Consider the following 13,034-nt stretch of genomic DNA (forward strand, 5'->3'; position numbering starts at 1 on the left):
CTTATTTTTTATTTTTATATATTATACATTATCCATGTGTATTGTGTTTATAGACCTGTTATGTTGTTGCAAGCAAGAATTTCATTGTTCTGTCGAAACAAGGAATTGCAAATGCTTGTTTAACAAAGAAAGGCACAAAATGCTGGAGTAACTCCGCTGGTCAGGAATCAGTCTGAAGAAGGTACACAAAAATCAGTCTGAGGAAGGGTTTTGGCCCGAAACGTTACCTATTTCCTTCGCTCCATAGATGCTGCTGCACCCACTGAGTTTCTCCAGCATTTTTGTGTACCTTCGATTTTCCAGCATCTGCAGTTCCTTCTTAAACAATCAGTCTGAAGAAGACTCCCGACATGAAATGTCACCTATTCATGTTCTCCAGGGATACTGTTCCCAATTTCATTGTTCCATTGTCGTTACATTTGACAATTAAACACTCTTGACTCTTGATCCCAGAAACCATTTCGGACACAACTTCACTTTACTAGCTTAAAATTGGATGTTATTATGACATTAAGAGGAAGGGTTCCATCAAATCGAGCCACTCCAATTCATAACCAGGCTGGACATTGGCCAAAAGACGAGCTTGCATGAAACCAAGTTTCCCCATTTTAATTCAAGCATCAATAGAAAATGAGACTCCAATGGCCAGCCTGCTTATCTTGCAGATCTACCTTTAAAAATAATTTCATCATCACCATTAGCTTATTGCAGCAGAAAGATGCAAAAGATAATTTAAAAATGCATTGAAAGTGAATGGCATTGATAATGAATCTACTATATCCATTGTTCAAGATATATCGGCGAGACCAAACGTAGACTGGGCAATCATATCACTGAACATCTTCGCTCAGTCCGCCTGAACCTACTTGATCTCCTGGTTGCTAAACATTTTAATTCTCCTTCCCATTCACACACAGACCTTTCTGTCCTCGGTCTCCTCCATTGTCAGTGTGAGGCGAAACGCAAATTGGAGGAACAGCATCTCATATTTCGCTTGGGCAACTTACAGCCCAGTGGTATGAATATTGATTTCTCTAACTACAAGTAACCCCGGCATTCTCTCTCTTTCTATCCCGTCCCACCCAAGTTGCACCAGCTTCTCGTTCTCACCCAACAGACAGCTAACAATGGCCTGTTTCCTTTATCATCATTACTTTTTTGCATATCTCTCATTCATTGTTCTATATCTCTCTACATCATCGTCTATATCTCTTGTTTCCCTTTCCCCGACTCGTCTGAAGAAGGGTCTCGACCCGAAATGTCACCCATTCCTTCTCTCCAGAGATGCCTCCTGTCCCGTTGAGTTATTCCAGCTTTTTGTGTCTATCTTTGAATCCCACACTCAAATACTTCCAGTTTATTTCATGAAATCTCAATTGGTGACGGGCATTACCTGCTGTAACTCTCCTGAAGCATTATTGTCACAACTATCGCAGTCGTTTACCAGTGACCTGACGTGGCAGCTCACTCTCACCACTGCACTGTGGATGCATTGCCACCTGTTTACTTCCAGCTTGTAGAAAATCTTGGACAGTTCTGTGGTGATAGTCCATGCCCTCTTCAGCAGCGCCTGCAGGCTGTCGGGTAAATCTGGCTGCGTTGTTATGACCAGCTCGTTGTGTCCCTCATTGTCCACGCCGATGGGCTTTGATTGAAGTATGTACATGCATTCACATTCTGCCATTAACCTCAGGTCCTCAACCCATCGCTGTACCGAGTCCATCTGCATCAGATGTGTGCTGGGGAAGGGTACCAGAAAATAGAATTAGCAACTTCACCGGCATCATTCCTTGCTCTTCCAGCTCATCCATCTAGTGTAAATGGGGCACATTGGTCGCATGGCTAAGTTGGGCCACAGGGCCTGTTTCCACGCTGTATGACTCTAACTCTCCTGAACTCTGTTCACTAAAGGCCAGGTTGTCCACGATTAAATGATCTTGCAGGGGTGAGCGTTTATTTGCAATAACCCTCACCTTCTTTGCTGGTGGTCCTCCATACCTCCGCTGGACAAATGTTATCGTAGACTCCAACTTAGCCATGCCGACCAATATACCCCCATCTAAGCTAAATCCATTTGCCTGTGTTTGGCCGATGCCTCACCCCCAAATCTTTCCAATCCATCTACCTGCAGTGTCCCAATGGTCCGCGAATGATGTATTTTGCAGCAGAGGTTCTCTATAGCAACGCGTTACATACAGAAGAATAATTGGTCCATGCAGTCAAGAAAAACATGAACAATACTAAACCAAATAGCAAACGGAAACACAAAGCGCTGGTCAGGCCGCATCTCTGGAGAACATTGGATGGGTGATGTTTCGGGATGGGTCCCTTCTTTAGTCTTTGGGATGTGGGAGGAAACCAGAGCAGCCGGAAGGAACCCACACGGTCACAGGGAGAATATGCAAAATTCACACTGATAGCCCCAGAGGTCAGGGTCAAACTCGGCTCTCTGGCGCAGTTAGGCAGCACTGTGTCGTAATTCAATCTGGACAAGTGGGACATGTTGTGTTTTGCTAAGGTGAACTGGGGCACAACTTCTACACTAGACTGTGGTAGAGCAGAGAGATGTAGGAGTACAAGTACTTAATTCCCTGAAAGAGACCACACAGGTGAAGAAGTGGTGAAGACAGAGTGGTGAAGACGCCCTTTAGTACACTGGCATTCATCATTCATGGAATTGAGATATCATGTTGCATCTGCACATACATCTTACCAAATCTCGTTGCGCTTATGTGCAATGACAATAAAAGATATTATTATTATTATTATTATGAGTGGAACCACATGAGGAGAATTGTGCCAATTTACACCTGGCTAGTTAACCAAGCTTGTTCAAGAAGGAACTGCAGATGCTGGAAAATCGAAGGTAGACAAAATTGCTGGAGAAACTCAGCAGGTGCGGCAGCATCTATGGAGCGAAGGAAATAGGCAACGTTTCGGCCCGAAACGTTGCCTATTTCCTTCACTCCATAGATACTGCCGCATCCGCTGAGTTTCTCCAGCAATTTTGTCTACCTTAGTTAACCAAGCTTACTCTGGTGTTTTAATTACTAATTCATGTTTAATTTTATGCACCACGTGAGTGATCTTTAACCTTTGTGAGTGCATCAGGATGTCAAGTATATCTTAGCCATATCTGTGGGTGGAGTGTGTTCATGATACGTTAGTGAAGTATCTCCTTCCTGTCACCGTCTCGATGGAACCCACAATTTATAACAGAGCCAGCAGTCACCAGCCATTCAATAGCTGAGTGTTCTGGTTAAAACTCCACATCCCATGTGGTGTTGGTGAGTTGACAACGTCTGGCCCAACGGTTCAGGTTCTGCTGGTGTGTATCCTCCATGAGTTTCCACTTATCCACCCACTGAGAAAACATTGGCCCCGTAAACTGCAAAAAACACAAGCTGGTCTGGGAGAATAACCACTGTGCACCTTAGACAAAAGGACACAGAGTCCTGGAGTAACTCAGCGGGTCAGGCAGCATCTGTGGAGAACATGGATTGTTGACGTTTCACAGAGTGCTGGTGTAACTCAGCGGGTCAGGCAGCATCTGTGGAGAACATGGGTAGGAAACGTTTTGGGTTGGGACCCTTCTTCAGTTTTGGGCTAGAACCCTTCATCAGTCTAGACGCAAAACGTCACCTATCCATGTTCTCCACAGATGCTGCCTGACTTGCTGAATTACTGCAGCACTCTGTGAGGTAGGTACTATAACTATTTAAAAGACATTTGCACAGATACATGGATAAGAAAGATTTAGAAGGATATGGGCCAAAGGCAGGCAGGTGGGATGAGCGTAGTGTTGGCATGTTGTTCGGCATGGGAAAGTTAGGCTAAAGGGGCTGTTTTTGTGCTGTGTGCCTCTATCACTTTACAGTTTAACGTTCTCTCTCTGAGGTAGTGATTTGCATTTCAGAAACAATATTCTCCCCATTGTTGATGTCATGTTGCATCTCCACAACATATGTGAATCACAGCCTTGATTTTCTATGGTGAGCTAAACATTAAGATATGCACAACAGCAGAAATGTCACCAATAATGGAATATCCCTTCTTCAGGTTGTAGGAGAATTAATACATTAACATTGGCAAACGCCATGAAATGTAGTAAGATCATAATCAGTCTGAAGAAAAGTCCTGACCCAAAACAGCGCTTATCCATGTTCTCCAGAGATACTGCCTGACCCATTGAGTTACTCCAGCACTCTATGTCCTTTTGTGTATTAACCAGCATCTGTAATTACTGAAGAAGGGTTTCGGCCCGAAACTTTGCCTATCTCCTTCGCTCCATAGATGCTGCTACACCCGCTGAGTTTCGCCAGCACTTTTGTGTACCTTCGATTTTCCAGCATCTGCAGTTCATTCTTAAACACTTGTTTCTACATACAGGTATACAGTGCATCTTATTACAGGCTACCTGCTACCTTGTCAAACAGCGAGCTTTATAGTGTTGTTACATAACCAAAATGAGTTTAACAGTTGTGGAAATTCTAAAGACAGAGAATAGAAAACAATTAGGGTCAAAGTAGGTAAAGCGTAGTCGGTTAGAAGAAGGGCCCCAATCTAAAACGGCACCTATCCATGTTCTCCAGAGATGCTGCCTGACCCGCTGAGTTACTCCAGCACTTTGTGTCCTTTTTTAGCCATGAAATGTATTGTTAGTTTTCTGATTTTTTTTAGGCCAATTACTGATTTAGAAGAATTGTAAAACACCTCATTGCGTACACTGCTTGTGAAGATAATTAATCTGTGTTTTGCTTCTCTTGGGAGATAACGAATGCAGATTAAATCAAACTCAACATTACAGTGCATGGTAAATAGTTTGTATGCCGCACTTCAAAGGATGTCAGTGTGGTCCTGATGGAGTAGAGACTTCCAGTGCACTCGTAGGTAACGGCTACTGAAGTACACAAAACGCAGCTAATAACAGGTGCTCATTAGCGAATAAATATATTTTTCAAAACTAAGATTTTTGAAAAGCCCACAAATTTAATTTGGCCATTTAGTTTAGAGATAGTACATGGAAACAGGCCCTTCAGCCCACCGAGGCCTCACCAATCATTGATCACCTGTAAAACTGAGGAAGGATTCCTAATCTGAGGAAGGACATTCTTGCCATAGAGGGAGTACAGAGAAAGTTCACCAGACTGATTCCTGGGATGTCAGGACATTCATATGAAGAAAGACTGGATAGACTCGGCTTGTACTCGCTAGAATTTAGAAGATTGAGGGGGGATCTTATAGAAAATTACAAAATTCTTAAGGGGTTGGACAGGCTAGATGCAGGAAGATTGTTCCCGATGTTGGGAAAGTCCAGAACAAGGGGTCACATTTTAAGGATAAGGGGAAAATCTTTTAGGGCCAAGCTGAGAAAAAAAAAATTTACACGGAGAGTGGTGAATCTCTGGAATTCTCTGCCACAGAATGTAGTTCAGTTCCAGTGAGGCCAGTTCATTGGCTATATTTAAGAGGGGGTTAGATGGGGCCCTTGTGATGTGGCCCTAAAGGGATCAGGGGGTATGGAGAGAAGGCTACTGGATACTGAGTTGGATGATCAACCATGATCATATTGAATGGCGGTGCAGGCTCGAAGGGCCGAATGGCCTACTCCTGCACCTATTTTCTATGTTTCTATGTTTCTATGTTTCTAAACACAAGTTATATGTAGAAACAGGAACTGCAGATGTTAGTTTGCAAAGAAATACCCAAAGTGCTAAAGTAACTCAGCAGACAGGAGAACATGGAAAGATGACGTTTCGGTTCAGGATCCTTCCTCAGACTCACTAGTTCTATGTTATCCCACTATTACATTCACTCGCAACACACTAAGAACAATTTACAGAGGGCCAATTCGCCTACAAACTTGCACGTCTTTGGGATTTGGGAGGAAACCGGAGCACCCGGAGGAAACCCAGCACACAGGGTGGGTGCAAACTCCACACAGACAGCTCAGGATCGAACCTGGGTCTCCGGCGTTATGAGGCAGCAGCTCTACCAGCTGCAGCACTGTGCCATCCTCAAACCTTTGACAGCGATTGTGTGATTGATTGTACACCAGAGACAGAAGTATCAAATATTTAAATATCAAATTGATATTTCTCGAGTACTTCCAAGAAACTTTGCTTTAACTGATGGCAGAACTCACTAATTATAGATGTCAGACGGGCCAATGGCTGCAAATGGCAATATATCGTATTAAATACTGATTTTATGGAATAAAACACATCAAATGGAAACCCTAAGGCTAATTCTGTCCCACATATTGCATTTTTACCAGCATCAGTGAAATTCATCTGTTTGTTGTGTCCCAGGAGATACAAGCAGCACTTTTCAATGTTCAAGTGTGGCTGAGCCCCCTAATTGGTGCATGTGTGATGACAAGCTACCCACTTCTTAGAAAATGGCAACAAGGAAAAATCAATACGTCAAATGAAAGCAATATAACAAACAAGGCGAAGATCCAGCAATTAGAACATCTCAGCTCCACACTCGCCCTACACAACCTTTACACTTATTCTTTGCCATCTGTAGAAATGTTATTGCATTAACAAGTCACGGTAAACGCTCATTATAGAAAGCTCAAAGACCATTGTGCGATATGACAACCTGTTTGTGTTTCAGGCAAGAGTTGTCCAACTTTTACTGTGTTTATGCGTTCCTTGCACTAACATTATATTTGCAATGAATGCATTGCTAAACATATTCTATCATTGAGCAGAAGGAACAGTGCGTTATACTGCAAATGGATTGATGAGTGAGACTGGCCACTGTTCTGTCCAGTCATCGAACAGAACGCACAAACACAACTCGATACATTTCCAGCATCCTCCTGAATGCTTTGTTGACATTTCAAACATTGAGGAGCTTTGGGAAAAGCTTGCATCCCTGGGTGATTATCGGGGTGGAATGGGGGCTTGCTTGTAAATTAAAGCATGCATCGTACATGAACACAAACAGCAACTTCAAATAAACCGTCCGACCAAACCATCGCTGCAGTTCACCCACGCCTCTGGCATTAAAGTCGATCTATCACGAGTCCTATTTCCTGGATTGTGAGTGAGATAAGTCCCTTCCTGGCAGTGTTATCCTGATGTCTAGTGCTCCAGACCACAAGATGCAGGCCTTTCAAACCTCTCATCTAAACAATCTTTTCATTCAATCTACGTGAAATCACGATTTGCTTTATAAACTGCTCTTATTGTCTGTAGAAGTTGAAAAGGCAAAATTAATGATATTGCTTTCGGGCAGTTGAGTCCTGCGCTTTCCAAATGCAAATTGCAAATTGCAAATGCAGCCAGCATCTACTCCTCTGACATTCCTCATTTCCAAATACCAGCTGCCTTGATTGATGAGGGCAGTTATATTTGGACACCATCGGTCAGCGCTTCCGTCAATAAACTATACTAATTGCAAATCCTCCTCTTGAGGCTTGTCATTTTGAAAGCCAATCCTCCAAGATTGTTAATTTGTTGAATGAAAAAAAAATTTAAAAATATATATATTCCAGCTATCTGAAAAAAGTTTGAGCAATAAGTTAGTGGTCAGTAATCACTGTTCTTTTCCTCTCAACCGATGTGGTCCTTGGAAAGGGTAAAAGCACTGAGTATAATTACCAAAGTATAAAGAGAGTACTGTGTATAGAAATTGGGAGGTCATGTTGCAGTTGTATAAGACGTTGGTGAGGCCGCATTTGGCGTATTGTCTTGAGTTCTGGACACCATGTTATAGGAAATATGTTGTCATGTTGGAAAGGGTACATAGAAGATTTACGCGGATGTTGCCAGGACTGGAGGATCTGAGCTATAGGGAAAGGTTGAGCAAGCTGTGACTATTCCCTGGAGCGCAGGAGGACGAGGGGTGATCTTATAGTGGTGTATAAAATCACGAGAGAAGTCAAGTCAAGTTTATTTGTCACATACGCATACGAGATGTGTAGTGAAATGAAAAGCGGCAATGCTTGCGGATTGTGCAAAAAACAAAAAAACTACAAAACTTTTACTAGAATGTTGCCTGGGTTTCAGCAACTAAGTTACAGAGAAAGGTTGAACAAGTTAGGTCTTTATTCTTTGGAGCACAGAAGGTTAAGGGGGGACTTGATAGAGGTCTTTAAAATGATGAGAGGGATAGACAGAGTTGACGTGGATAAGCTTTTCCCACTGAGAGTAGGGAAGATTCAAACAAGGGGACATGACTTGAGAATTAAGGGACTGAAGTTTAGGGGTAACATGAGGGGGAACTTCTTTACTCAGAGAGTGGTGGCTGTGTGGAATGAGCTTCCAGTGAAGGTGGTGGAGGCAGGTTTGTTTTTATCATTTATAAATAAATTGGATAGTTATATGGACGGGAAAGGAATGGAGGGTTATGGTCTGAGCGCAGGTATATGGGACTAGGGGCGAATACGTGTTCGGCACGGATTAGAAGGGTCGAGATGGCCTGTTTCCGTGCTGTAATTGTTATATGGTTATATGGTTAAAACAGAAATGAACAGAATCAGTAATTACATATTTGTGAGAAAAAAACAGCAATTTTAAAAAGACAACACAACAGCAAATTGGTACAGTAAGTTATTCCCTGGTGAGATAAGAGTTTACAGTCCAAATGGCCTCAGGGAAGAAACTCCTTCTCATCCTCTCTGTTTTCACAGCATGACAGCGGAGGCGTTTGCCTGACAGTAACAGCTGGAACAGTCTGTTGCTGGGGTGGAAGGGGTCCCCCATAATGTTGCTGGCTCTGGATCTGCACCTTCTGATGTATAGTTCCTGCTGAGGGGGCGAGTGTAGTTCCTATAGTGCGTTCGGTCGAACGCACTACTCTCTGCAGAGCCTTCTTGTCCTGGGCAGAGCAGTTGCTGAACCAAATTGTGATGTTTCCGGACAAGATGCTTTCTGCAGCCGCTGAGTAGAAGCACTGGAGGATCCTCAGAGAGACTGAATTTCCTCAGCTGCCTGATGCCTTGCCTTACTCACCAGTGTGGCAGCGTGTGATGTCCATGTCAGATCCTCTGAGATGTGGATTCCAAGGTATTTAAAGCAGCTCACCCTATCCACAGTATCCCCATTGATCTTCAGTGGCGTGTACGTCCTCGGATGATGTGCCCTCCTAAAGTCCACGATCAGCTCCTTAGTTTTTTTGACCTACAAGAGGAGGCTGTTGTCCTGACACCAGAGTGCCAGATCAGCCATCTCTTCCCGCTAGACCTTCTCATCGTTGTCTGAGATCTGGCCCACCACCACAGGGTCATCAGCAAACTAGATTATAGAGTTGGAGCTGAACCTGGCCACACAGTCATGTGTGTACAGGGAGTACAGTAGGGGGCTGAGGACGCAAGCCTGGGGGGATCCTGTGCTCAGGGTGAGGGTCTTCGATGTATTTCCTCCCATATTGACTACCTGGGGCTTGGTGGTGAGAAAGTCCAGGACCCAGGCACACAGGGGGGTGTTGAGCCCCAATTCCAGCAGCTTCTCAGCCATTCTGGTGGGGACTTTCGGGTTGAAAGCGGAACTGAAGTCAATGAACATAGACGCACAGAGTCTTGCCCAGAATAGGGGAATCAATAACCAGAGAACATAGGTTTAAGGTGAAGGGGGAAACATTTAATTATAATCTGAGGAGTAACTTTTTCACACAAAGGGTGATGGGTGAATCATACAAAGGACCAGTGGAGGTAGTTGAGGGAGGGACTATCTAGAAACAATTCCTCTTATCGAGTCCACATCACAAGATTAAAAATTGTTCAGCCAGAGCTGAACACACTTCTCGGCATCTGCATACAATGGCGTCTTGCACTTTTTGTGCTTGTGCGTAGTGGTGGAATGATTGGTGGAAGCAGGGCCACGACGTGAACGCTCTTTCCTTGACCCCTAGAACCAATTAGACAGATGCATATATATATAGGACAGGTTTAAAAGAATTGGGCCAAACTCAGGCAGGTGGGACTAGTGTAGATGGGCAAGTCTATGACTGAACATAGACACAAAATGCTGTCGTAACTCCGTGGATCAAGCAGAATGTGTGGAGAAAAGGAATAGGTGACATTTCGGGTCGAGTTGCTTCTTCAGACTGCCAGACAGAAAAAGGACCCATCATTTTTCTCCAGAGATGCTGCCTGACCCGTTGAGTAACTCCAACATTTTGTGTCTATCTTGAGTATAACCAAAGTCTCTGGTTTGTTGGTGTCTGAAGGATTCAAGGTGGGATTGAAGGAGTGGTGCTTAAATGTGGGGAAGTAGGTGGGAGAGAACCACAAAGGACAGAGAAATCCATAAAAGTTGGTGGTCGGGTATGGCTGACAGAGGGTGATAGTTCGGGAGAACCTTTACCAGAACTGCAGCGTGGCAGTCAAGTCAGAGAGAATGTCTAACGCAAAACATCAATCTATCCGCAATCACAGCTACTGTTGTGTAGTCTTCAGATCCTTAAGACAACTCACATGCAACAAGGTTCCACGGACTGGCTGATAGACTTTTAGATGACCAACACAAATTGTTGGAACATCATATTTCACTTGGGCAGCTTACAAGCTCGCAAAGGTGGATACAAATGCTGGAGAAACTCAGCGGGTGAGGCAGCATCTATGGAGCGAAGGAAATAGGCAAGTTTCGTGTCGAAACCCTTCTTCAGACTGTGAGGGTGGGGGGGGGGGGGGGGAAGAAAGGAAGAGGTGGAAAGGAACCCAGCGATATGAATATTCACTTCTCTAATTTCAAGTCACCTTTGCTTTCCCCCTCTCTGCATCCCTCCCCCATCCTAGTTCTCCAACTAGTTTCACTGCCCTACTGATTACATTTTACTGATGGTATGCCTCGTTGTCACCTTCCCCTCAGCTAACAATCATCCATTCTACATTTTCCTTGATTTTTGTCCCCTTTGATCTCTCGTTTTCACACCTTACCCTTTCATATCTCAGCCGTGGTAGTCTGGCGCGCTGATCTCTACAAGGCTGAGGCCATGCGCCAACTCTCAGCCACCTCCTCCTACTTATCCTTGGACCATGACCCCACAGGCGAGCACCAGGCCACTATCTCTAACACTATCACTGACTTCATCAACTCCGGCTCCCTGCCCTCCCAAGCCTCCAACCTCATCGACCCCAGTCCCGCACGGCCTGATTTTACCATCTCCCCAAAATCCACAAACCTGACCCATTGTTTCTGCCTGTTCGTGCCCTACCGAACTTATTTCCACCTACCTCGACCCCATCCTATCCCCCCAGTTAAATCCCTCCCTACCTATGTTCAAGACACCTCACATGTTCTTCGTCTACTCCAGGACTTTCGTTCTCTAGGCCCCCATTCCCTCATCTTTACCATGGACGTCCAGTCACTCTACACCTCCATCCCCCACCAGGAGGGTCTTAAAGCCCTCCGTTTCTTCCTCGGCCTCAGAACCAACCAATCCCCATCTACAGATACTCTCCTCCACCTAGCGGAGTTGGTCCTTACCCTTAACAATTTTTCATTTGACTCCTACCATTTCCTCCAAAAACAAGGCGTAGCTATGGGCACGCGCATGGGCCCCAGCTATGCCTGTCTCTTTGTAGCATACGTTTAACAATCCTTGTTCGAGGTGTACCAGGGCCCTATCCCCAAACTCTACCTCCGCTACATCGATGATTGCATTGGCGTTACCTCCTGCACCCATACACAACTCACTGACTTCATCCGCTTCACCACTAACTTCCATCCAGCACTCAAATACACCTGGATTATTTCCGACACTTCCCTACAATTTCTAGACCTCACTATCTCCATCGCAGGTGATAGACAACTGATCCACTATAAACCCACTGACTCCCATGGCCATCTGGACTCTCCTACTCCCAATTCCTCCGTCTACGCTGCATCTGCACCCAGGATGAGGTGTTCCACACCAGGGCCTCGGAGATGTCTTCATTCTTCAGGGAACGGGGGTTCCCCACTTCTACCATAGATGAGGCTCTCACCAGGATCTCTTCTATACCCCGTAACTCTGCTCTCACTCCCCATCCCCCCACTCGTAACAAGGGCAGAGTCCCCCTTGTCCTCACCTTCCCCCCTACCAGCCGTCACATACAACAAATAACCCTCCGACATTTTCGCCACCTCCAACGGGATCCCACTACCGGCCACATCTTCCCATCTCCTCCCCTGTCTGCTTTCCGCAGAGACCGCTCGCTCCGTAACTCCCTGGTCAATTTGTCCCCACCCAAACCACCCGATCTCCTGGCACTTCCCTTGAAACCGCATGAAATGCTACGCTTGTCGCTTTACCTCCCCCCTTGACTCCATTCAAGGACCCAAGCAGTCTTTCCAGGTGCGGCAGAGGTTCACCTGCACCTCCTCCAACCTCATCTATTGCATCCGCTGCTCTAGGTGTCAGCTGCTCTACATCGGTGAGACCAAGCATAGGCTTGGCGATCGCTTCGCCCACTACCTCTGCTCGGTTCGCAATAACCTACCTGACTCCCTACTCCCATTCTGAGTCCGACCTTTCTGTCCTGGGCCTTCTCCATAGCCAGAGTGAGGACCACCGTAAATTGGAGGAGCAGCACCTCATATTTCACTTGGGCAGTTTACAGCCAAGCAATATGAACATTGACTTCTCTAATTACAGATAGTCCCGGTTTTCTCTTCCCCTTCTCAGCTCTTCCTCAGCCCACTGTCTTCACCTCTTCCTTTCTTCTTCCCCCCCCCCCCCCCACCCACCCTCACCATCAGTCTGAAGAAGGCTCGACCCGAAACATTGCCCATTTCCTTTGCTCCATAGATGCTGTCTCACCCGCTGAGTTTCTTCAGCATTTTTGTCTACCTTCCATATCTCTATGTCTCCCTCTCCACTGACTCTCGGTCTGAAGAAGAGTCTCAACCTGTAACGTCACCCTATCCTTCTCTCCAGAGATGTTGCCTGTCCAGCAGAGTTACTCCAGCATTTTGTGTCTATCTTCAAGGTACATGATCATTGCAGTTACTATCGCAATGTTTAAGAAACATTTAAGGGCCTGTCCCACGAGCATGCGACCTGCATGTGGCAAGCGCGACCTAAAGGGCCGGTCCCAC

At 45.3% G+C, this 13,034-nt stretch overlaps 1 protein-coding gene across 1 annotated transcript in view; it reads right to left on the reverse strand.

Moving 5' to 3' along the window:
• Window positions 1-13,034, reverse strand: part of insc (INSC spindle orientation adaptor protein) — a 216,735-nt gene that overhangs the window by 158,428 nt on the left and 45,273 nt on the right. The window contains exon 2 of the mRNA XM_033038498.1: window positions 1,394-1,739. Coding sequence (XP_032894389.1) covers window positions 1,394-1,739 — 346 coding nt within the window. The remainder of the gene's footprint in view (window positions 1-1,393; window positions 1,740-13,034) is intronic.

Source organism: Amblyraja radiata, chromosome 20 (genome assembly GCF_010909765.2).
Source record: "Amblyraja radiata isolate CabotCenter1 chromosome 20, sAmbRad1.1.pri, whole genome shotgun sequence".
Classification (NCBI taxonomy): Eukaryota; Metazoa; Chordata; class Chondrichthyes; order Rajiformes; family Rajidae; genus Amblyraja; species Amblyraja radiata.